The sequence below is a fragment of the Phycodurus eques genome, chromosome 12, assembly GCF_024500275.1.
Source record: "Phycodurus eques isolate BA_2022a chromosome 12, UOR_Pequ_1.1, whole genome shotgun sequence".
Taxonomy (NCBI): Eukaryota; Metazoa; Chordata; class Actinopteri; order Syngnathiformes; family Syngnathidae; genus Phycodurus; species Phycodurus eques.
The window spans coordinates 15,594,943-15,621,610 of NC_084536.1; the positions used below are offsets into that span (position 1 = coordinate 15,594,943).

General features: G+C 39.4%; 2 protein-coding genes across 6 annotated transcripts in view; both read right to left on the minus strand.

The window, feature by feature from the left end:
- Positions 1 to 6,659, minus strand: part of grb14 (growth factor receptor-bound protein 14) — a 28,034-nt gene extending 21,375 nt beyond the window's left edge. For 2 of the 3 annotated variants that reach the window (XR_009769542.1, XM_061691294.1), the window contains exons 1-3: positions 6,442 to 6,657; positions 2,502 to 2,687; positions 1,539 to 1,662 (exon numbers count right to left, since the gene is read on the minus strand). Coding sequence is in view for 2 of the 3 variants with exons in the window: in XM_061691294.1 (XP_061547278.1) it covers positions 1,539 to 1,662; positions 2,502 to 2,656 (279 nt within the window). In the remaining variant the exon portion in view is untranslated. Of the gene's footprint in view, positions 1 to 1,538; positions 1,663 to 2,501; positions 2,688 to 6,441 lie in introns of all 3 variants that reach the window. The other variant, XM_061691295.1, reaches the window with a different exon arrangement.
- Positions 6,660 to 6,675: 16 nt separating this feature from the next.
- Positions 6,676 to 26,668, minus strand: part of cobll1b (cordon-bleu WH2 repeat protein-like 1b) — a 30,962-nt gene continuing 10,969 nt past the window's right edge. For all 3 annotated transcript variants that reach the window (XM_061691292.1, XM_061691291.1, XM_061691293.1), the window contains 12 exons: positions 20,649 to 20,837; positions 18,897 to 19,101; positions 18,582 to 18,807; positions 16,770 to 16,814; positions 16,588 to 16,682; positions 15,925 to 16,161; positions 13,797 to 13,926; positions 12,025 to 12,160; positions 11,843 to 11,925; positions 9,178 to 10,463; positions 7,266 to 7,409; positions 6,676 to 7,193 (listed from right to left, as the gene is read on the minus strand). In XM_061691292.1, the coding sequence (XP_061547276.1) occupies positions 7,272 to 7,409; positions 9,178 to 10,463; positions 11,843 to 11,925; positions 12,025 to 12,160; positions 13,797 to 13,926; positions 15,925 to 16,161; positions 16,588 to 16,682; positions 16,770 to 16,814; positions 18,582 to 18,807; positions 18,897 to 19,101; positions 20,649 to 20,837 (2,770 nt within the window). In that variant the 3' untranslated portion in view covers positions 6,676 to 7,193; positions 7,266 to 7,271. The remainder of the gene's footprint in view (positions 7,194 to 7,265; positions 7,410 to 9,177; positions 10,464 to 11,842; positions 11,926 to 12,024; positions 12,161 to 13,796; positions 13,927 to 15,924; positions 16,162 to 16,587; positions 16,683 to 16,769; positions 16,815 to 18,581; positions 18,808 to 18,896; positions 19,102 to 20,648; positions 20,838 to 26,668) is intronic.

Below are 26,668 nucleotides of genomic sequence, written 5' to 3' on the forward strand. Positions count from 1 at the left end.
AATGTGAGTGTGAATAGTTGTTTGGAAATCAAGGGCCCTGCCATTGGCTCACGACCAGTCAATCGTGTACCCTGCCTCTCACTTTATGGTATGGGTGTGTTATTGACAAAAGCTCGTGGTAAAAAAAAAACAAACAAAAAAAAAACATATCTGATTGATGTATGTACAGCATAGTTACTCTAAAATTGGAATTGAAAGCAGTCGGCATCTAATTGTAGTTTATGTGCTGCAGTGTGACAGATGTAGGCTTTATACGTTTACAACCCTGGGAAATGACATAAATTTTTGTTTTTCTATGAGAAAAAAAAAGTGAGCAGCATTTAAGCTGTCAGTGAGGAATACAGTAACAGTGTGTCTGGTTATGGGTTTTGACATGCAGTATTGCTAGATAGTTGGTACTTTTTTTTGGTTTTTTTATTTACACTATGATTACATTGGATATACATGTTTCCAAATTGTTGATCATTTAAACAGAGCCAATTGAAGGTGCATGTGTCATTGTATTGTATTGTACTTTAACTTGGCAGGCGATCTTAGCTATGAGTTCGGCCTTACAGAGGCCTCTTTGGAGCAAACTACAACTTAACGCCAGCCATACACGTACAGTAAATACTATAATGCTAGTTTTTGTATTTTAGGATATGAATCTACTTCTGATGCAGTTGGCCATCCAAACTGAATACCGTGTATCACAGGAGCGTGTCCGCACGAGAATTTAGTAGGCGTAAGTTGAAGAAGGCATTATTATTATTTATTTGTTTATTTTATTTTTTATTGGTAAAAACTACAAAGGAATGTCCATAGATGACCATAATGTATTGCAATGGACACTTTCTGGATGTTCTCAGGCAATAAGACTGTAACTGCTCTACTTTATGGGGAAATTGGTAAATTACGGTATCGTTAAGCATTCAACCTTTTGCCAAAAAAATATAAATAATAATCCAGATACCCCAAAAAATAAATGTTAACATGCATTTTTTTTATTATTTTTTTTATTTTTACATTTTGACATGAAGTCTTCATACCATTTTCAATACAATACAGTACAGATGTATCCCATTTTCGAAATGTGTAGTTGATGAGAATACTCTCTGTGTTGTTGGATCTTTCAGAATGTGTGCAAAAGTGCAAACGATTGTGTATGATTATTTTTTTCAAATGTAAATAAACAAAATATGAAAATGGAAAAAAAAATGTTTTACTTTTCCCCAACAACTTCTTTCCCTCTTTTTTCAGTCTTGTGTCATTGTCAATCAGAATATATACATAAAAATAATGATTTTAACTGTAAGCACGCTTCTTAACTCACAAACACCAAAAACTCACAAAAAAATAAATATTACATTATTCCGGGAGCAGTCAGAAGAATAACTATAATCCCAATGGAATACTGATATATTGGAATTACAGTATTGTAATGATAACAACAACAACAAGAAAAACTAATGAAGAGTAACCAGAGAAATCAACTAACTATACAAAAGCTTAAAATTATATTACTGTACAAATTAATAAATAGATGAAACAGTGCTTACCTGAGTTGCACTTGTTTTGGTCCAAGGTAATAAAGACTCAGGGGCAGAGTGTGAGAGTTTTGAAGCAAGACCTTCAGGAAAAGAAGGTGGACCAGGTGAAACTTCACTGGCCTCTTTTTTTAACCTGGAGAACGGAAGTAGACACTTAAAATGAGCCAAAGAAATACATCACCTCAGTGGAAAACATGCAGAAATATTTGAAATATTTGCAAGTAACTTTACCGGGGGGGAAAAAAGAGTTGTAAATACAACCCCAATAGTAAATACATTATTGAAATAATACCTCCCTGTACACCAATAGTGATTATTATCTTTCTAAACGCAGAACTTTGGATACTGTAATTGCATTGGACACTGATTTCATATTAGAATGCACAATCTAATGTGTAATTGGTACTGTGTGTCATGTAAAATCGGTAAAACTTGGCTGGCTGTAGTCTATGAGCTCAAAGGCATTGGTTAGAAATTCTGTTTGCATCTGATGGAGGAATGCATAGAACATACTGTACAAGGTGTGCAGCCTCAATAGTTATGAAGTCAGTAATACTGTGTCTTGCGTGAAGGGTAGAAAGTCAACCGAATTACCATAGACTGCTAACATGTTGTCATTTTAATAAAGATTATGTTTGTTCAGGCTGTACGGGAGTTTTGCCCATACAGCCTCTGATTAAACTTTTTTCCCCCCCCTTCTTAATATGAGGCGCTCCTCTCTTGACTTTCCTCGCCACTCTGCAAACAGCACAGTTACTGAGTTACTCATTATCTCCCACAAACCAACAATTGCCAGATTTGATTCCATCATGTTCAACTTGTGCTGTTTAAATAATTCGCTCGTCCTTTACGTGACATCGGGTGAGCGCATTTATGGTGCAAAGTCTACACTCTCTCCTGCAGCTTTTGTATTGAATTTATCCAACATAATTATAAGCCAAAAAGACAGCAGAGTACACCATGTCGTCATACCTGTTGCCTTGGCAGGGTGAAGTCCTCTTGACTTTTGGTGTCAGTAAAGGCTCTTGCAAGGAGATGAGAGCCTCGCTCCCATTACTCCGGCCACTCTGGTAAATCTCTGCTTTGGCTCCAAGGCTTCCAGATAAGTCACCCAATGCGTTATTCATATCACCACACTTAAATCCAAGGCATCATCATCTATAACAGGGGGACGGGGGGGGGGGTCAAAAGAGACCAGCAGTTGAGTGTGAGAGTGTACTGTAGTGTGTGAGGGTGCTCCTCCACTCACGCATACTGTATACATGAGTCATCTGGCTCATCTGCCGCCACACAAGGCTGCCTCAGTAGGGCAAGCCGACCCCTCCCACACAAACGTGATCCATCCATCACGATAAAGATATTTTAGCCAATGCGCGGCCGTCCCCCACTGTGACAAAGCAACCAGTGAAATTAACGTTAATATGATTCATCAAAAAGTTAATTTGAATGGAATTCTTTTTAAACTCACGGACTTCGAGCTGCAGCACGGTGGACGACTGGTTAGCACATCTGCCTCACAGTTCTGAGGACCAGGGTTCAAATCCCGGCCTCGCCTGTGTGGAGTTTGCATGTTCTCCCCGTGCCTGCGGGGGTTTTCTCTGGGCACTCCGGTTTCCTCCCACATCCCAAAAACATGCATGGTAGGTTAATTGAAGACTCTAAATTGCCCGTAGGTGTGAATGTGTGCACGAATGGTTGTTTGTTTATTAGTGCCCTGCGATTGCCTGGAAACCAGTTCAGGGTGTACCCCCCATCTCGCCCGAAGATAGCTGGGATAGGCTCCAGCACGCCCATGATCCTTGTGAGGATAAAGCGATACAGAAAATGAATGGATGGATGGATGGATGACTTCGCGCTGTGCGATATATTGTAGATACGCTATAAAATGTTTATCGGACGATATAATCATCTATCAATCAAGATGCATCAATAGTCATTTTAAAAATTATTTATATCCTTAGATTTACCTTGCCGCTACGGAAGAAATCATTAAATTTCATTTTAGTCACTGAGCAATACTTCAGGCAGGCATACTTTAATAATTTACATTATTTGCACTTTACTGCAGCATTCCTTGGAAAGTGGTTGTACTACCAGATATTTTTAATGGTATTTATTTGGCCACTGGACATTTGTTTTTCACCATATCTTCAATAATATTTTAGTCACTGCACCGTGTGGTCTACATAAAATGAATTTTATAAATAAATGGAGAAAAGTTCACAGAAAAATCATTTAAAACAATATATTAGTCAAATAAGCAATTTCAAACATCACTGGTCACCATGATAATTTTTTTGCCTATAAAAACACACTGCTGTATACAGTGGACACCCGCTTATTACGGCATTTTCAAATTCACATATTTATTTTATTTTATTTTTTTTTTTTAATGGAACCTATGCTCTGTTATTCGCTGAAAAACAACAAAACCTATTTTCTGTTTTTGTGCTCAGGCTCAAGCAATAACGGTATTGTTTTGTCGCCATCTTGTGGTATCTTGGAGCTAAGGAACTACAGTAGATATAAAAAATCTACACACCCCTGTTCAAAAGCTAGGTTTTTGATATAAAAAAATTAGACCAAGAAAAATCATTTTAAAAAGTTTTTTTTTCACCGTTGTGACCTATAACCTGTACATCTCTTATATATATATATATATATTTATTTTTATTTTTTTTTCAAAAGGGGAAGTAAAAATAAACTGAAATAATGTGGTTGCACAAGTGTGCGCACCCTCATAACTGGGGTGTAGCTGTGTTCAGAATCAACCATCAAGAACTGGATGTCTCTCCAAATTATTTATTTACTGACATTGGTTTTCTGAAGTGTTCCTGAGCCCACGTGTTGATTTCCTTTACACATTGATGTCCGTTTTTGATGCAGTGCTGCCTGAGGGATCGAAGGTCACGGGCATTCAATGTTGGTTTTCGCCCTTGCCGCTTACATGCAGTGATTTCTCCAGATTCTCTGAACCTTTTGATGATATTATGGACCGTAGATGATGAAATCCCTAAATTCCTTGTAATTGTACGTTGAGGAACATTGTCCTTAAACTGTTCGGCTATTTTCTCACGCACTTGTTCACAAAGAGGTGAACCTCGCCCCATCTTTGCTTGTGAAAGACTGAGCAATTCAGGGAAACTCCTTTTATACCCAATCATGGTACCCACCTGTTCCCAATTAGCCTGTTCACCTGTGGGATGTTCCAAACAAGTGTTTGACAAGCATTCCTCAACTTTCTCAGTCTTTCTTGCCACCTGTCCCAGCTTTTTTGGAGCGTGTTGCAGCCATAAAATTCTAAGTTAATGATTATTTGCTAAAAACAATCAAGTTTATCAGTTTGAACATTAAATATATTGTCTTTGTAGTGTATTCAATTAAATATAGGTTGAACATGATTTGCAAATCATTGTATTCTGTTTTTATTTATGTTTAACACACCGTCCCAACTTCATTGGAATTGGGGTTGTACTGTACTGTATACCCGTCTGTGCTAGAGTTTGCACAAGGTTCCAAATTGCCCTTTACACGTATTCTTACAGTGTCGCAGGCATGAGGTAATACAAATATAACCAGCTCAGCAGACAAGTGTTATTTGGGGCAGGCATTAAGACCTCTTTACAAAAGGTAATGTTTGACAGGACTGGCCACTGCAGACATAAACGTTAACTCATCACATGCATGGAGGGAAAATGCCAAAAGTTGATCAGAAATATTTGCTCACAGTCCTTTTGATAGGGAATAATAGACCATAGCGAAATATCACTGAAATTGTTTATCTTTTTGTTATAAAAGAAGGCATCATGTGGATGTGAGGTGTCGAATGATTAATCAGTCTGGATCTATAAAGCAATAATCCGTAACCAGTGCACTGTACCTTTAGCTTTAAATGCCTATGACAACTTTCTTTTTGTACAGAACATGTTGCACTAGGTAATTTGCTTTGCATTAAAAGTGCCACTGTCACCATTCAAACATTCGATAAAAGACCATTATCACCAGACCATTATACCTAAAAAACATTTTTTTTTTTTTTTTTTTTTTTTTAAAACGTGCATATATCCCTATAGCCTTTCCATTTCAAAAGACTTGATGAAAAGTGTAACAGTTGTGCCTTGACTTCAGTCTTTCGAGACACAAGCCGTTGCGCATGGCTGATAGTTTGTCTTGAGCCCTCACCACTAGATGGCAGCAGCAAACTTTGCAACATCCGGCCACAATAAATTCACATTGGTTTACTTGCAGTGGAACAACACCGGCGACTGTTGCGTATCATGAAAAACATTACAAAAGTCCCATCTATTATTATTAGTAGTTGATGATGCTAATGCTCCCTTAACATTGTTTGCTAACCGCCAATAAACCCCACAAAAGAACAACAACAAAGGAAAAAACATCAGGTACAGCGCTGTTTTGTGCTCACATTTCCTGTGTTTGTAGGTTATGTGGTGAGCAAACGTTATGACTGTTTTTATGCAGTATAATACTATTGTGATTTTTCTTATTTATTAAAAAAAAAAAAAAAAAAAAAAAAAGACTTTAAAATGCATTTTGGGGCTGGAGTTACCTGCATTTCTTAATGAACTGCCGAGGTATTGATCAGGACTCAGTGACTCAGGCAAGTGATTCAGAGGCTAAAAAATGTGATTTGGACATCCTACATTGTTTTGAGGACCGAATCGTGATCATGGAACAAATTTGTCGTATCTTAAGGTACAACTTTATATTACTCCATTCACGTCATTATGAATATTATGTGTTGTTCCTATGACTAGTACTATACAATTATTTATTTATTGTTACAACCCAACACTGCTGTTTTAGACTTATTTCATTAGACTTGCGGTATCATTTCTAGTCCAGCTCCTTGGAGGGTATCCTCCACCCCTGAAATGAAAAGGTTACATACCTTGTTTCTCTTTAAGTGATGTTTCCCGTGGAAGTCCAAGTGTTCACATCACCTCCTCGGTGGTGGACAGCGACACAGAGCGAGTTCTCAGGTGCTTTCGGTGCAATGTGAAATGTATCACACACCTTGTTGAGTGTACACTCGAATGTTTGCAGTGTCCAATTTCAGCAGTTCATGCAGGAAAAACCTGTCGCGTTGTACACATGCACCAATGACTTCCATGGGAGCTGTTGAAATGATAAAAGCTTTATTGTTTACTACAACAACGTGGGTAGTTCAGGTTTATTCAACATTTGCACACGGCTTTATGAAACTGATACATTTTAAATATAAACAATGCAAACGTGGGGCATTTAGTACCACAAGTCAAACCTGGTGTTTCCCAACTCATAAATCAACATTTAGATACTATTCTAAATAAACCATAATAAACCAATATTATTACAACTCTGAAAACCATCTTTATAATTTATAGAATTGCTCTTACTTAATATCCTGGGCCAGGCAAAACAGTAATGCATTTAATGCAAGACAGCGCATTTCACAAAATAAGACATATATTAAATTATGCATGTCAACTGAAGCCATTAATGAAATGTGAACAAATAAACCAAAATACAGCAATTATCAAAAATACATTAAATCTATGTACACTGCCAATTAAGAGGTTTTATTTAATTAAAAAAAAAAAAAAAAAAGGCTTCTTGTGCCAAAATGGTTTCAGGAAACAAAAACAACTGGATGTTCTCCTCCTGAAAGAAAAATAATTGTAATTTAGGAACGTGAGGTGCAAATATTTACAGTAAATTAAATTAAATTCTTACAGTAGATCATATTTCATCATAAGGCACTGCTATGGGTGACTGTCTCCTTCCATCTATCTGAAAAAGTTCACTCGATGACGCTGGTTGTTGTTCGACTCCTGGCAGAGAATCTTTGTCATTCACCACCCCGATCTTCTCACCAACCTGTTAATAAAAATGTGAACAAGAATTTGAAGGCTAAAAATGACTAAAAGGCAAGATGACACCAACACAAATTTTATGTTATTAATTGATCAGAACACATTTAGATTTCAATCTATTAAGGAGAATTAGGGCCACACTAAAAATAGAATAAAGAATCATTCTCATACTTTGACTTGAAGTTGTAGTTACACAAAAATGTACTACTGTCACAATCTATAAAATCAATAATACAAGAATGAAACCATGAAATCAAATAAAAATCATACTTGAATGATGCTTAAAATTAAGTGTAGAAATAGATGACACTCACTCTAAAAAGGGTTCTGACTCCCTGTATGCGCCACACGATGGAAGCAAAACACTACTTTTGACTAAATGGCGCTCCTCAATTCACTTCAACAGACTATATAGTTCCTTGGCACCAAGATGCCACAAGTTGGTGGCAAAGCACCACTTTTGTCTAAACTCATTTCAACACACCGCGTTGTTGAAAGGAACAACAATACTTCCTTGGCTCAAAGACATCACAAGAAGGATAGAATAGAAATCCATTAATCTATTAATCCATTCCAGCCTCCTAAAAAAAAAATAATAATCAACAAATATGTTTGTGATGTGTTTCTTAATAAGTAGAACTCTATAATACTGTCTTTCGTAGTAATAGTGTTCTACTGTAAAAATATACAGCAATGACAAAAATAGAATGTAATGAATTACAGTTTTTAACACATTTTTGTTTCAATTCAATGGACATTGGGGCTGCTCCTTCTGGTGTGCATGCCTTGGCCACCTGTGGGCAGTATAATACAGACATACAGATATATTGTACATGGAGACTGTCACCGGTTCTCAGTAAACTGCAATAATACTGTATGTCGTTTGCCTCGTATGCCCATGAGTATTATTGTACTAACTCTCTACATGTGTTGCTCCACCCTTTGTGTTGAAATATGCATTGCTTAAAGTGTTATAAAACTGTGACACAGATGCTATTCGTTAGGCGGTGTATGACATTTCCAATTTGTGTGTTATCAATAAGCTAGCAGACTTTAAGGCAAAGTTATGTGCTTGTTTCAAAGAGGCATTTAATTGTCTTTGTATTGTTTAGGTTGACAGTAAATGTCATGTAGGAATGGCAATAAAGAGCTTGAAGCCTCTTCTTTTTTTTTTTGAAGAATTGTTTGCTATCTGCTGCTTGTTGGTAAGTTAGTTGAGCAGAATTTGCGGCCACCCTTAAGCGCTCCTGTCTCAAATTTGTGCTCACTAATCAAAGCAAAAAAATATATAAATAAATAAATAGACACACAACAAATGACGGCTCGTAATGCATCTTGAACAACTAATCACTTGGGCCACTCATATCTCAAGGCACCACTGTACTTTTAATTCTTTGACCAGAGCCTTTCAGTGAATAACAGATGACAGTTTCCAAAAAGAAATCAGTGAATAGATGAACCCGCAAGTCTCAAATCACAAATATGCGGGAAAACACTCTTTCAATGAGTTCCTCATTCAGGTGTACCTAATAAAGTGCCTGGTGTTTGTATGCGCTCTCTAGTATTGTTTTTGTTTTTGTGTTTTTCGTTTGTCTTTGGAGACATTGTGTCTCAAAAGTGTTCTGTTGTCGTACTGGAGTGTCTGTTGTCGTACTGGAGCGGCTCCAACTACCGGAGACAAATTCTTTGTGTGTATTTTGGACATACTTGGCAAACAAAGATGATTCTGGTTCTGATTCTGAAAGTGTGAATCATATGTGACCATGACTCACCTTGAACTTCAAAACTGTACTTTGTTCGATGACTGAATAGCGATTTACAGCAGGAGAACAGGGTGTCACCGGAGAGCTGGGTGATTTGGGGCTATGGGGCAGAGAGTGGCTCCGCTTCACGGCCGAGGACACCGCCTGGGCAAAGCGGGACGGCGTGGAGGGGGAATAAGGCCTGGGGGCTGCGAAGCTCCTCAGCTTCTCCACGCTTAACCCAAAGCTCGGCTCTTTGGCTGACAGACTGCTCTGCCTTGTCATACGCGTGACTCGTGTGTCGTCCCTTTTAGGGCTCGGGTGAACATCAGTCGCAGGAGGAGCAGGAGGAGGCAATAGCAACATTGCTCGGTCTACTTGGTCCCCCATGTGGCCAGAAGAGGGACTGGCAGTGGGACTCTTCTCTGCAGCCGAAGTTACATAATACCCAGGTGTATTTTTGTGCTTTGACAAGCGGAACGATCCTGGCTTTGGTTTAGTTGCGGGCGGAACTTTAGTTGCCTTGACCTCTCCTGGAGAACCTGCTTGTGAGGAGCAGAAGCTGTGATCTGCTTGAGGCGAGGTGCTGTGTGATGAGGCGTGAGTGGCTTCAGCCAGGCATCCATTGACAGTGTTTCTTGCGGAAGTAGTAGTGCTGCTCAGTATTTCTTTCCTGGGTGTATTCAAGCGCTCGCCTGCATCTTCCGTGGCAACGGGGGGCGTCTCCAGTGTCAGTGCGACTTCAAAGTACCTCAGCTTCTCGTTCGATTTCGGAGGCACGATGGTGTATGTCGTCATCCCCACCTTGGGGATGTAGTCCCTGGTTAACTCGTTGGAAGGCTTCGGCTTTGGCTCAGGGTGCGAGCCACCGTTCGACGCAGCTTTCGGGGCAACAAGTGGTGTCGACGTCTCTGAGGCTTGGATACATTTGAGGTCTGCGGGTTGCGGCTCATCTGTTGAAGTGGAGATATCATTCTTGCTGTCCGCGGACTCCAAAGCAGCCTCCTTGACAGAGGGCAGTCCTTGATCTGTGAGTTCTTGTTGATGTGGCAGCTCCGGTAGGGGTGTGAAATCTGTTTGCACCTGAGCGTCCTCGCCAGCGGGGCGGGATGCGCCGATAATCTCCCAGCTCTCTGAGCTGACTGACTCCCCCTGGGTGGTGGTGGTGTTTTCCAGAACAGAACTAGCCTGAGATCTGTCTGCATCTTGCTGGAGGTCACTTGATGCATCCCTTTGGTTGTCTTTCACACTCTTGCTTGCAGGGTCTTCACACGAGGACTGGCAGAGCTCGCTTTCAACTTGACACAAGACACTTTCTGTATAAAACAGAAGCATTGACAATGTGAGACAGACCATAGAAACCTAAAAGCAGTTCAGTTGTTTTTGTAAATGAATTGAGTTTTTGACCTCTACTCCTTGGCCTTAAAAATCTGTTGGAACTTGCGGCATCATCTAAGAAAGTATTATCTATTTACTGCACGAATACTGAAGTGCATTCACGTTTCTCCACAAACATTATTACTGGTATTATTATATTATTTTTTTGACGTTCCAAAACTTCCACATTTCTCAACCGATTCAAAACATTCCAATGTCAAAATATTCAGATCATTCAGAACAGTCATCACATTCCTCATATGTTCACTTTCCCCACAATTCCTCTAAAAGAAAAACAAGTCAAAATTATGGAGAAATAAAAAAAAATTACTCATTAATTTTTCTAAACTGATTAAAATCTCTCTCACTAAAATATTCAATATTCACAAATATTTCTACTTTATATTTACCGCTATTTATTTATTTCATTTAACCTTTATTTATCCAGGTCAAGCAACTGAGAACAGATTCTCATTTGCAATGCTGTAAAGCAAAATACTCTCCATCCTGTAATTCTTTTTTTTTTTTGCAAAGTTCCACATTCATTCCTCACATTTGAATTATTCCTAAATTATTCTCCAGTATTTTAATTCAGCGTCAGCTTTTCAACAGTCGCACGCAATTTCTACAGAATTTGCACTTTCTAGTTTGTGGAGTAGCATCTCATGTGGTAACCTGTTTGGCATTTACAACACTTGTTTAAGTCATCTGTTCAACTGTATTGAATTGGCATGACAATAATTTAGTCTTTTGTTTATGTTCATGTGTTATACATTTCTGAACAAGTGAAAGGTTAGGGTTATTCAATCAGAGCAATAAAGTTTTTGATAAATATTTTCACTATGGCTCTAAACTGCTCACAGGTGTGACTGTGAATCATTGTTTGTCTATATGTGCCCTGTGATTGGTTGATGACCAGTCAAGGGCGGCTCACTTCTCAGCAAAAATAAGTTGCGATAGGATCCAGCTCACCAGCAGCCATGAGGAGGACAAGCACTACTGAAATGGATGGATATTTTCACTATTAACTACCTATTAATTTAACTATTTCAAGCATTTCAAACCTTCAAAACAATCCAATAAAATTCAAGCACTGAAACATATAGGACTATACCAGAGTAACCCACATCACTCGACAATTTCCTGTCCGTGTATGGGGGAAAAAAAAGAGCATTTGTCCATGGTAATGCACAAGGAAATGGATTATACAAATACAAACAACACTTTTTTTTTTTTTTTTTTTTTTTTAATACCTACTTAACACATATTTTCAAAGAAATAAAAACATATTGGTCGATTAGGCACAACAAAGCCATACCCTGCAGTTGAGATGGGTCTGGGGCAGGAGGCACACACTCATCGGTCTGAATTGCTGAATCATTCTTGGTGCTCTGTGGCTGACTGCCAAAATCAAGCAAATTATAGGAATTAAAAGTATTTCTAAGAATGATTTAAAAAAATAAAAAAAAATTCTGATTTGAGAGGTCTTAGAGTTCGTACTTGCCATCTGAGGATAGATCACAAGACTGATCTTCCCCACGGCCTTTGTCAGACATTGAGCTGACAGTGGGGTCTTCTCTTGCAGCTGCTGCCGTCTCCTCCATAATCTCCTCCAGTGTTTTAGCACCTAAAAAGTCTATAAAACAGCATTGTGATCGTCACACGCAAATACACTGACAGAAAAAAGTCTTGTGACACCTCTGACTCCTCTTAACCGAATAATCAATCAGACGATTGGCCGGACCCCTTTGTTCCCCTAAGGACATACTAGAAAATTAATTGCATGCTTCCAACCTAGTGGTAACAGGAAAGACCCTTTTATATACAGAAATATACAGATTTAGATGAAGGCCAGAAAAACAATTGTAATTTTTTAAATATCCATTTATTGTTCTGATGAACTACACTTTCAGTCAGCCCTTTCTGTTTTTTTTTCCTGGCTCATAATGAATACTTTCAGACTTTCATTGTAATATTGGCGGCGTAACAAAGGCAGATAGCCACGACCAGAGAATAAAATTTAACACCAGAGACTCAATGCCCACACCCTTTGTGTTGAAAGCAATTTTTGCTCTCCAGGACCCTGCTGTTGTCATCCCTACACGTCCAATTACATGAATGCTCAAAACCACAACAGCTGTGTGATGTTCAGTAAACAAAGGTCAGCTTTACCATCAAGATTTGGAATCACTGCTGTAGATAAACAACAATCCACACTTACACTCACATTATAGGCACTACCCCACCACGGCAAATTTACTTACTGCATAATAGGTCATTTGTGAAGTATTTTTATGTATTTAAGTTTCATCATCATAGTAGTCATGGGTCAACAGTTCACTCATTTGTTTAGTGTTTCCTTTTTTTATGTGTGTGTGTACTATTCCATGTGCAGGTCATTTGATGAAAGTGATATGGCGAGATCACAAATGCAGGTAATTTCAGGTCAACCCAAACGTAAGCACAATATAACCAGCGATCTTGATATTTGATAAGCAACATAAGACTAAGGAGCTCATGAACATCAGAGGAGGAGAAATGAGGACAAAATCAGGAATGTCAGTTCAGTGCAGTGAGCATTGAGGTCAAACTTCCTCGGTTAATTCAGGGTGGCGACAACGTTTCTTCTGATGTAAACACACAGAGTTTGTTTTTAAAGACCCAGGCAGAAACGCTAAATAGTCTTATTGTTGCTTTAAATTGCTTTGTGTTCAGTCCAGGGTGGAACTTCCCTCACAGGACTATACAATAATGGTAAAATGTGCGTGGACAATTACCGGAAAGTAACTCCAAAGGCGGCTCATTCCACCTCAAGAGAGAAAACTACAAGGGGTTTGAAAACACACAGTCCTTTGAAATTCAAGGACAAAAGTGGGAAGCCAGAGATTCTTTATTCACTCTGTTTTCCTTTGAGTGGCTTTTATCTTTTAACATTTTAGATTTTTTAACACAACACATTATCAATTGGTTGCCGATTTGATGGCTTCAGTTTACTTGGTTAGTCAATATACTCCAAAGTGGACAACACAACAGGGACATTTTGCATCAAGGCACCTAAACAAAATGTGATTAATTTCACTCATAAAATAAATTGAAAGGGCAAACGTCTACCACATTGAACTGCAGAATATCGTCCACTAGAGGGCAGAAATGTCACATAAACCAAATAAACCTGCTGGGGGGGAATCTTCTACAGCTGTAGGTAGTTCTGAATGTACAGTATGAGTGCAATGAGCCACACTCTCAAAATTATACATACAACAAAGACTAACCTTGCGCATTCTCTTGAGAAGGAACTGTTTCAGGAACAGCACCACACGGGGATGTTGGCGGTGGAGGTGCCTTGCGCTTGGTTCTCTTCAGTGAAGACTCTGCAGAGGAGCCGCGACTTAAACCAGAAACCTACACCGCACAAGAAAAATCATTACTACTAACTACACATTATGAAAGTTGTAGGACATTTCATCATAACGTCATATGTAATTCCAGGTGGGAAAAAATGGCTTGAATGATTATTTTAGCCTTCATCTCTCCAGTCCATAGTTTGAATGTGTGAAGCGTCAGTCAAAAAGAAGATGCTACAGTTAAACATAACTGCGGAAAAATCACTCTCACAAACCCAGTGATTGAGGAGTCTGTCCCTTAACAAGCAGTGATGCCGGTTGACATTAAAAAATGTGGTCCGGTGACATAAGTAATCTAACGCGTTACTTTTTATAATAGAGTAGTCAGATTACAGTTACTTTGATTTATCTCCCAATAGTTACCGTAATTTCCCGTGTATAAAATCATTGTATTCTGTTTTTATTTGTTTAACACAACGTCCCAACTGCATTGGAATTGGGGTTGTACATAGGTAGAAGGGTTTTCCAGAATTTTAATTAAACTTTGGGGGTGCGTATTAGGCGGCACGGTGGCCGACTGGTTAGAGCGTCAGCCTCACAGTTCTGAGGACCCGGGTTCAATCCCCGGCCCCGCCTGTGTGGAGTTTGCATGTTCTCCCCGTGCCTGCGTGGGTTTTCTCCGAGCTCTCCGGTTTCCTCCCACATCCCAAAAACATGCATGAATTGGAGACTCTAAATTGCCCATAGGCATGACTGTGAGTGCGAACGGTTGTTTGTTCCTGCGATTGGCTGGCAACCAGTTCAGGGTGTACCCCGCCTCCTGCCCGATGACAGCTGGGATAGGCTCCAGCACCCCCGCGACCCTAGTGAGGAGAAGCGGCTCAGAAAATGGATGGATGGAAGGGTGCGTATTATACATAGGTGCGCATTATACACGAGAAATTGCGGTACTTTTTTGTTCAGGAGAAGCAGAGCTTAATATGCTTTTGAATAATAATATGCAATTTATGCTTAGGCAACAGATACTTATCATTAACAAACTACAATGCTTGGGAACATGAGGCAAGTCAATAACCAAGACACTTGATTCAGTCACGGTGCATGTCATAAGTGTAGACCAATTTTCAGCCTTTGTTTTAATAATGATAAATAAAACAGACGAAACACACTACATTCTTAACTATCCATAACTAAAATGCACACGAGACTAACTACAATGTCGAAAAAAAGGCGAACTATTTATAAACTGAGCCGTCTGGGGCAATGACATCACGTGACGTGTTGCACGTTTTCCGCACACAGGCAACCCGCGTATAACCAAGCAGCCAGCGGCGCAAACACAATGGACGCAGTTAAGAGTCTTTAAAGACGTGCACTGAGAATGGGGTGCTTGTTTATATTTAGGTGGCTATTTGGCATGTCAAGTCTGCTCTAAGTTGCTCATTTAATGTGGCTTCAACTACACTCATATTCAAGTTCTTTTTTTCATGTTGATGACATAATTCTATAACTCGTGTGGCGTACATTACCAAGTAATGGGTACGGTTAAGCTAATACTTTTTTTATACTGTGGGTAAGTGATATTCCTCCGACTCGACAGCTGCTGAAAGTAACTAAAGAGTAACTTTTTTCTAACAGTTACTTTTGAAATCAGTCAAGTAACTAAGTTACGTTTTCAAGTTAACTGTGGCAACACTGTTTAGAAGTGGCTAGTATGCCACCAAGCAGTCTTGAAATTTTCTCTGTACAACTATTTATGACATTCACTCATTTATCCTCTTCACTCACAGGTTCCGCTGAATTAATTCATATATTTCTTTTTTTTAGAAATCTGAGGGAGGGAGGGAATGAGTGAGTGAGTGAGTGAGTGAATGAATGAATGAATGAATAAATAAATAAATAACTATTTTGGTTAATATTGTCTGAAAACAGGGCAGGTCAACAGTAGTCAATTGCATTTCTGCCATTTGGAAGTATCCTGGCTCCCATTGTCCACAAACACTATGAACTAGTCTATTCTCCATTGCGTTAACGTTTCAATATTTGGTTTACCAACCTCACAGTCCACTGGGATAGTAGGTTCAGAGTAGAGCCTCTGACGGGTGCTGATGTCCGCGTGGCACCTCTGTGACACAAGGATGGGGGGCAGTGGTGCCCGTCTCTTCTTGGGCACGTCACCGACAGGCGATGTTGACGACATATGTGGAGGTGAGCAGGAGCTGGGCAAGGCCACGCTGAGTGGTCGAGGCTTGCTCACGAGCACTGGAGAAGCCGGGGCACTGGCCGTCGTGGCCTTTAAAGAGCAAACATCCAATCAGGACATGATAAGACCTCTGCTCCCGAACAACATGGCACATGGTCCACCAATGGAAAAGCTAAGTCAACAAACCTCCCTCTGAATGTTCAGGTACAGGTATAGGTACACCAACACATTTTAACAAGCCTACAATACTATTTTTATAAATTAAATATTGCTCAACTCTCCAGTATTGTAGTTGCAGAGATGTAAAATGGCAATGCTCAACAGTGAGTGTACATTATAACAAGCAATATCCTTTCCCTCTCATGTCGCCAAATAACCAAATTAATGTGAAAATATTACCAAATGAACATTATCTTTGCAAAGCTCTTTTATTGTACATCAGAGCATTGTTTCGGTGAACCTAATGAATTGGCCAGTGAATATATACAGTAGGCCTATTATTACTGAAAAACTTACCTGTTCAGATGTTTTCTTGCTTTTTCCAAACTTGCTGAAGAGGCCCTTGTTTTCTTTTTCTTTCTGATTTTTATCTTTTCCAGGCATCACTGCCACTGGAAGTACACATTTGTAGTAGGCAGAAGTTTCAAGTATTGGAGAAAAAAAAGCAAGAAAATAAATAAAACAGATTTCCTCCCTACCTGCATGTGTGGGTGAGGCTGGACTCGCAGGAAGGTCAGTGTGTCCTGTAAGTGGATAGGGTAATAAATATGGGCACTGCCACTAAAAGAGTGAGACGGCGTAAATATACAGACCCGTTCCAAAAAATTTGAGTATCATGGAAATGTTTATTTATTTCCATAATTCCATTCAAAAAGTAAAACTTTCATAGATTATAGATTCAGGGCCCACAATTTGAACAATTTCAAGTATTTATTTGTTTGTTTTAACATAATTTGGGCTTCCAGCTCATTAAAAACACACACACACAAAATCAGGAATTCAAAAAATTTGAATATTGTGACGAAATCAGCCCAAATTTTGCAGGCCATACATTTTTTAAACCGAGTGTCACACACAAATCATTTACTAAACTCAAAGCACCTGCACAGGTTTCCCCAGGTGTCATTAAATTGCTTCAGTTTGGTTCAATTGTCTCAGTTTGGGTTCAATATGGGGAAGACTGCAGACTTGACAACTGGCCAGAGGACCATCATTGATACCCTCTATAGGATGGCTAAGCCACAAAGCTTCATAGCTAAGGAAGCTGGCTGTTCACAGAGTGCTGTGTCCAAGCATATCAATGGAAGGGACAAACTGTGGCAGGAGAACATGCACCAACAAAATAGACGACCGTGGGCTTCAGAGGATTATCAAACAGAAGATTCAAGGATCTAGTAGAGATCCAGAAAGAATGGAATGAGGCGGGAGTCATAGCTTCAAAAACGACCACATTCAGACGCATCTGGGAGATGGGCTACAACTACCTCAGGTCAAGCCACTTCTGAGCCTGAGCCAAAGTAGGACGCGTCTCAACTGGGCCAAGTAGAAGGACTGAACTGTTGGCCAGTGGTCCCAGGTCCTCTTTTCCGATGAAAGGAAAGTGTGCCTTTCATTCGGGAATCAAGGTCCAAGGGTTTAAAGGAAGACTGGTGAAGAACAGAACCCAAAGTGCTTGAGGTACAGTGTGAAATATCCACAGTAAGTCATGATTTGGGGTGCAATATCCAGTGCAGGTGTTGGTCAACTCTGCTTTCTTAAATCCAAGGTCACCGCAGCGGTCTATCAGAATGTTTTAGAGGACTTCATGATTCCTTCTGTTGAGGATCTGTATGGCGATGCAGATTTAATCTTCCAGCAGGACCTGGCTCCTGTCCATACCGCCAGAAGAAGCAAAACCTGGTTTGATGCCCATGCCATCACAGTGCTTGACTGGCCAGCCAACTCGCCGGATCTAAACCCCGTTGAGAATCTATGGGGTATTATCAAGAGGAAAATGAGGGGCACCAGACCCAAAAACAAAGAAGAACTGATAGCAAGCATCAAGGAAATCTGGGCTTCCAAAACTCCCAGGCAATGCTACAGGCTGATTGGCTCAATGCCACGGCGCATCCAGGCAATGATCAAAGCAAAGGGATTCCCAACCAAGTATTGAAGATTAACATATCCTTTTGAAAGGACCATATTTTGATTGATTTAATGTGACCCTAATTTTTTTGTTTGTTTACAAAAAAAAAGTAAATGGTGATTTTTTTCACAGTATTAACAGTTTTTTAAATTCCTGATTTTGTGGGTTTTATGAGCTGGAACACCAAATTATGTACAAGTAAACAAATACATACTGGAAATTGTTTGGGGGCCCCGAATCTATAATCTCTGAAAGTTAAACTTTTTGAATGGAATTATGGAAACAAAATTTTCCATTATATTCTTTTTTTTTTTTTTTGCAAAGGGTCTGAATAGAGAATCGCCAAAAGTCATGACAAAATATGAAGCAAACTTTGCTAGTTTACCTCTTGTGTCTCTTGCATAAACCTCCCTGATTGCATAATCATTTAGGGAGCAGGACAAGTCCAAAGGGGCCAGTGAATGCACATCTTTCAACAGAATTGTTGTTGACTCTGCAAATTCACATTTCTCAGATATTGCAGGTAAGAGTTCAGTCAAGGGAACCTGAGGATTGACTCTTAAAATAGTTTTCTGTGTCTTCTTGTAGTTAATTACCATCCGAACAGTGGCCTGAAGAAAAGAGAAGATTTGTTTAAATGACTATGGAACACAAAAACAAATAGTTATGTTAGGCGACCTTTAGGGATGGAAAGCTGTACCTCAGGCTTTTGAGGACCTGTCTTCTTATTTTTATCATCGCCTTTAGGTTTAAGTAAGATCTTCTCTGCATCCAAGGTTCCAATGAGAGCGCTGGGCTTCAGTTTGATGTTGTGACAGCCTCCCGTGATCAGTTCCAAAGTGTAACTTGACGGGTTGAGGCGATACCTTGCGCAGAGCGTCACTAACAAATCCATTAGAGGCTTACTGAAAGACACAGAGAACACAATATTTGCATGGTGGATTTGAAGGAGGAGTGGTGAAACCTCCTGTACCAGTCCTAACATGCAAAGTTGTGTGACCAAAATAAGTGTGCAATGTGTTCTGTTATGGGAATGTTAAATCTTTGACTTCTAAGGCCTGCCACACACAAGCCACGAAACCGAACCTGTTGCGCAGTGTGCGGGGTTGGGCAATTAGTTTTAACCCCGCCCCTCGCCCAGTCAGCTGGGATAGGCTCCAGCACACCCCCGACCCAAGTGAGGATAAGCGGTTCAGAAAATGGATGGATGAATGGATGTTTATGTATATATGTGTATAACGTGTGTACTATTGTACAAGTATGTATGTATATACTGTATAGCTAGCTAGACAGACAGACAGACAGATAGACAGAAACACTGAGTGTGCGGTCTTGTGCCACATGACCACGTATTCGTACACCTATACCTAATTATTACAGTACATATTTGTATGGAAAAGACTTTCAGACCATGAATATTAATCACGAGAAAAATTAAGTACGCCGGTTACTGGCTGTGCCTTCTTTTGCCATTCGTAACCTCGAAAGGTTTATGTCAGAACCTTTGTAAAGCGAGGACCACCTGTTCACTATTTCAAAAGTCCAAATGTTGATTCATTAAGTGAAGACATTTGGACTTTTGACCCCTATCCTATCTGAATCTTAATTTTATGTCATACCAAGACAGTTAAATTGGACAAATGTATGCGAACAGTTTTCAAATGTTTCTGTTCTACCATGATCGTGCCCCAGAGCAAAAAGCAAGGTCCAGAAGGACAAGATTGTGTGAGTTGAAGAAGATGAAAATCCTGACCACAACCGTAATCAAACACCTTTGTGATTAATTAGATCTCAGATGTAAGTGAGAAAAATGTTCTTCAGTCTTAATGGACAAAAATGTCCACAGACGCACGCCAAAATCTCTAACTTCTTACTTCCTTCCATCTTGACGGGTGCAAAAGCCAGGTGTCCACAGTTTATGTAAAGCTTTTTCTTAACTGTTGCATTGCACTGGAACACAATGCCTTTGAAGGTAATCCTCAAAATAAATCTCTGAAACTGCTGTGCGGGTGCTAAAACAAGCTTTCAGAGGGAGAAAAGAAGGCAAAGAATTTGATGCGTAATCCTTTCTATTGGGATTAGTGTGATATTTCTCAAGAGGCCAGGGAGCAAGTGATCTATCGCTGAAAGGTTTATCAACAAAGTGAGAGAGAGCGTGAAACTCCCATTGATGGAAAGTCTGGGTGGAGTCGTCTCTCTGCAAGTCTAAAGGTGTATTGACACAGAAATGCTGTATGTACCTTTAGTTCACTGCTATATAAGATGATCAGACCCTATAAAAGACACTATAAACCATGACCATCTTGAGTCAGACAATGTTAAAAAACCGTGGGGTTATTGGTTCTATATTACACAAATAGCTGATGGTTGAAAACTGCATTCACAGCCCATTTGGACAAGTAGATAGGTGAGTGTATAATGTTTCCCATGTTTTTGCGTGCAATGCATTTACCTCCCATGAACAGTGGTCATCTTTTCCACACCATCCGGCAAAACAACCACTAAGGAGAGGTCTTTATCAACGAGTTTCTCCTTGTGGTCCATGGTGAAACGAGCGTTTCCTGGATACCACTGGGAGAAATCCGAGGAATCCAAATTCTTCAGTCCCGGCGGGGATGGGGCTTTGCTTTTGGTCGACACCCTATTGTTGAACAAAAATATGTTATTTAATTTGATTGGTAAAAATAGAAAGCATTCTGATAATTGCTTTGAAGCTCTTTTCTGGAAAATATATAAATAATTTTAAGATACCAATCAGATTGAATAGAATGGAATTGATTCTCCTTGGGGCTGTGACTCTATCACAAGGCAGACCATTAAAGTTAACATTGCAAACAAGTCACAAGACATCAAGAGAGGATACTGTATATACTCATTAAGCCCGAAGGTGTCTGAAAATGGACACACGTGACCCATAATAAGAGGCATCATAGCCATTTAGCTTGTACAGTGTGTATGCTTTTTGACATCCACTGTACTAGACATACTCTAGTACAGTGGATCAAACCTTTTACACCAACTACCGAGCCCCCCGCCCCTATCAACATAATTGGAGGGGGTGGACCAAAAAATGAGGCAGCAAACAATATAACAATACTCACAGGCATATGTCCTTTATCCTCCGCAAAGAACTACTAATATTACTGCGATTGTAGCTAAGACCAGCTTCATGTACAATATACAGTATACATATGTCTGTATTATACTGCCCCAAGGCTAAGGCTCATACCGGAGAGAGCATGCATAATGTCCAATGAATTGAGCCAAAACGAGGGGAAAAGTGTATAATTTATTTCCAACAACTGTAGTGCCTTGAGATATGAGTTCAATGACCACGTTCATAACTTGGAACACAAGAATCCCAATGCAGCATTCCCCATTAAAATGTATGGAAGAAAAAAATAGCACACCATTATGTTGTACTGTAAATACATAAAAGTAATAACAAAATGTAAGCTACTGTAACATTATGCAGTTTGAACAACAGCACTGTGCTAAAACATACTTTCATAATGGAACAATTAGAATGTTAAAGTTGAATAGAATTTGATTAAAATAAATGTTTAATATCAAACAGTTTTTAAAGATTAAAAGAAAATGTATTGAACTTCAAAGTTAAATATAACTGAACTGTAAGGCAGTAATTCTTCGCAGACCACTAGAGGGAACTGCTCCAGTGAACACAAGGGGATTCCGCCCACCCCAACAGTAACAAACATTCACAGAAAAGAGTGGAGTAAAATCACTGCTCAAACTTGTCACACACAAACAAACAAATAAACACAGCTTTGCACTAACTTATTTGCTTGTATTCGTTATTTCCTATGATACAGATGTCTCTTCGCATTTACATGCTATTAATAAAATTGGGTTTGATGTGAACTAATGATGTAATAACAGGAAAATAATTTAAAAACAATACTCCAGGGTCTAACTGTTGCATCGAGAAAATAATAATCTGAACTGATACAAGTATAAAAATTAATTGAACCAAATTGAATTCCTTTCCAGGCATTTCGGGTCACTGACACAACTGACAATTTTTGTGTGTTTTTTTTTTTTTTTTTTTAAATATTTAGTTATTCCTTAATAAATTACCATTACAGTATCCTCTCATGGCCCCCGCGGTGGAGAAGTGGACAAACGGACAAGCGGGGCATGTAGTCAGGCCAGCCACAGATGAAGCAGGTTTTTGCAGACCTCTTGCCCTGAATTATAGTCTGTTAAAGTCTCATGTGGGGGTACGGAGGAATCTGAGCAATGTGAGGTCACAGGCTATATGTACTGAGGTATGTCTAGCAAACGATTATTAGCCTTGCTGTGGGGACCAAGTCTTTAAACACCATCATATACATGAAAACACTCACAGCACTCAATCACCAAGGGATGTGGATATCCCAGTGTGATAAGATGGCAAGCAATCTCTTATCCGTTTATCACTGAGTACAAGTGTATAATTTGACTGAATTAAGGAGTCACATGGATACTGTGTGAACTGAGCTTGTATAACTGGAAATTCAAACAAAAAAATATTCTGGAAAAATATGCCTCAAAAGTCAAAATAAAACTTCAGAGTTTGAACCCCTGTCACGCATAGTGTTGCACAAGACACGGGCATAAACCTTAGGAAACTTTCAGAGACCTCATTATTTTTGCAACACATTTTTCCACCAGGGGCAGTACAATATATACATACATATAGATTTAAACAAAGAAGACGGTCACAACCGCTCAGTAAACTGCAGGCACATTTAGTCGTTTTTCACAGAGGATGAAGAATATGTCTGTGAATATTATTATATTGTCTGTCTAAATGTGTTTCTGCACAGTTTATGCTCAAATATCCATTGTTTAAAGGGTTATAACACCAACATGATGCTAGTTTCGGTAGCCCTTCTGGGGCATTTTACATTGTGTGTTAGCATTAAGCTAGCAGACTTTTGTGTAAGGCAAAGTTATGTGATCGTTTTAAATGTAATTATTTGTTTTCTCTTTCATTTGACAGTAAATGTCAACTAGGAGTATCTTAAAGTGACCACATGGCCTTTTTAAAGAATTGTTCACTGCCAAAGTGCTGCTTGTTGTGAATACGTTAAGTAAAGTTCACTGCCACCATTTAGCACTCGTATCTCAAAACTGTACTTGCAGGTTAAAGCAAAAAAGTAGGCCGAGTGACGATTTGCATATCGAAGAACTCGTACGTCAGGTCACTCGTATGTTGAGGTACCACTGTGGGTGAATTCATGACTGGCCAGCCGTGAATAGGCCAAGGTTCACTGTAGTGTTTTGTTGTTTCAAGTTATACAGTGGTTATCTACATTTTACATTAGCGTGACAAGCACATCTGCAACGCAACTCCTTTTTGCACTGGCAAGTGAAAACCGTAGCAGCCTTTTGTCATTAAAGTTAGGACTGTTCCCCCCCACACTTCTTAATTTTAACAGTTGAATTTGTTTTTCTGCATCTGACAATTAAGAAACAGTCTGTTCCTTAAAAAAAATGCCTGTTGGGTTTGCAAAAGAAGTGGGAGTAAGGATAGTTTGATTCTGAAATCATATCATATCACTATTTCCTTCATTTCATAGGAGAATATTTTCCAACCCGAACTTAATCAGAGGACAACCAGTGTCAACCAGTTAAAGGTTCCACTCCATATGCATAAACTCACAGGACACTTCATCAGGTACCCCAGCATGATAAATTAATAACGAACTCCAATACTGCAGAGCTATTGAAAATTCTGCCTTTATTAAGATAATCATTGAAACACAGTATATACTGTATATACTCAGCAAATATATTTACTTGGTGTTTTGAATAACTTTGCCCCATTAATGAAGGTTACACTCATGCAGTGGAGGAAAATATGGGATGCTTGGGGTGTTCTATAAGAGCGCCCTTACAAAAACAATATTTTACCAACACGATGAAAGAAGGCAGCACGGTGACCGGCTGGTTAGAGCATCTGCCTCACAGTTCTGAGGACCGGGGTTCAATCCCCGGCCCCGCCTGTGTGGAGTTTGCATGTTCTCCCCGTGCCTGCGTGGGTTTTCTCCGGGTACTCCGGTTTCCTCCCACATCCCAAAAACATGCGTGGTAGGTTAATTGACAACTCTAAATTGCCCGTAGGTGTGAATGTGAGTGCGAATGGTTGTTTGTTTGTATGTGCCCTGCGATTGGCTGGCAACCAGTTCGGGGTGTACCCCGCCTCCTGCCCGATGATAGCTGGAATAGGCTCCAGCATGCCCGCGACCCTAGTGAGGAGAAGCGGCTCAGAAAATTGATGGATGGATGGATGGATGGACGGACGGATGATGAAAGAAAGTCTTTCACATTGCTTCAGGGTGACAGACACAATCAGATCTGGGTGAAGCATGTGCCTCTCACATCTGCAGCAACGATATAGCAACGGGCTAGCTGTTAGCACACATAATAAAATATCGGCAACCAAGTTTACCAGGCGTGAAGAAGGAAAACTGGGCCCTGTGCAAATGTATACAGAGTAGCCTAATATTTCTTCATAGTAAACAATGAGTTTAACAAGCTAACTAAATATGCTGGAGTACATTTGTCTCCATGACTGCGTCTCATTAAAGGATTAAGTATAATTATTTTGAATAGAAAACAGCAGAGGCGCGCTATAGCTTCTTCATTGTATTACTGACAAAACAGGACAAAGAAAAAGGCCAATGTGGTATTTATTGTAATTACTGCTTACTTTAACAGTAAAAACAAAATATTCAGCTTGTAGGCCACCAAAACAGATCACACAGGAACTACTACACCAAATGTTTTAAATAGAGCTGCATCAGCATTTCTGTGCACTTCAACTAATGCAGTCGAGCCATATTTATGCAACACATCATGCGAGATAATGTATTGCTCAAGACTTTAGGATAGCTCAAGAAAGCTCTCTTCAGCGATAACTGAAGGATCAGTCATTTTTCCTTTGTTTTTTTTTGTGTTTTTATAAACAAGGGGTGTTAAAGAAGAATAAAGTGTTATCACCAGGTAGAATGTTTGTTTTACTACTAACATTGCTTAATCTTTTTACACTAGTACAACAATTTACAATTACCATTTACAAGGTTTCATGAAGGCCAGTCCAGTGTTGCAGAATGGATCGTGTTCAACCTCACCTAAGGATTCATTGTATTGAAGGAATGAACAAAGCATGCATTTGGAAATGATAAAAAAAAGCATGTAATTAATTATGATGATTTAAAATCACTTATGCGAAAGGACATCCACTAAATGACTATAAAGCCAATTTGATGTTAAGGCTCAACTGTACCAATGTTATTACATTTCCACTTGCTATTGAAAACTGGAATATTCAGAAAACTGACAGGGAATAAAAACCAAAAAAAAAAAAAAAAAAAAACGACTAGACAGTAGCAAAACATACCAAATATTTCCACTCTAAAAACACCACCAGTCTAGTGCAAAGTCCTGATTTCAAGGTCCTGGTTATTTATTTGACATTGACTTTGGAATTATTTGCTGAGTGGTTAGCACATCTGCCACCCAGTTCTGAGGTTCGGTGTTTGAATCCAGGCTCCGACCTTCCTGTGTGGAGTTTGCATGCGCTTAACATGCTAGTGTGGGTTTTCTCCAGGTGCTCCGGCTTCCTCCCACATTCCAAAAGAATGCATGTTAGGTTAATTCAAGATTATCTATAAGTGTGAAAATGAGTGTGAATGATTGTTTGTGGTGTATGTGCCCTTCCATTGGCTGGGTGCTAAGTGAACAGCGTTGTCATGTTTCCGCGACACCTCGAGCAGGTGACAGCAGCTCAGACGAGAGGGTGTGAGCGATTTTATGCTCATGGTTTTTTTGTCAGTAGACGAGACATGTCACAGCTTGACTGTGCTGAAGCCTCTTTGACAAGCTTCCCATGCTCGCAAACAAGTCTGTTCAATAACACAGAACATATACTTGACTACAGACCAGGAAGTAGCAAGCCTTCTGTCATTGTGCCGCCCCGCTGCTTTCATCATATAAGGATCTGCTGCTCTTCGGTTGTGCAAACAACATGAAAACAAACATACTCATCGACCACACCAAAGAATACAAGTCGTACAAGAAAATGCTGCTACAACAAAAGTAATGCTCAGTTCTGAATGACTCTACCAGAGAGTAGATGTAGTACTTGATGTATTAATATAACTAAAGTCAACTTAAATATTGTAGTTTAAATTTGCAATGCTTTATAAATAACATCATGTTGAGATGTGTTTGTTTTTTGTTTTTTTTAAAGCTGTAAGAAGGGCAATTCATTGCTGTGAGCCGTATTGTGATTGGTGGCAGCCTCGGAGTTTAAATGTAGAAAAACAACTACATTTTGTATCCTTATGTATAAAACCTAAATTTGGTAAGAGAAAGTTTTGGAGGAGGAAAAGACATCATCCAAAGTCCTTACATTCCAAACCTGATTCCAGCTGGGATGATCCCTTCCAGTCAGTTACATTG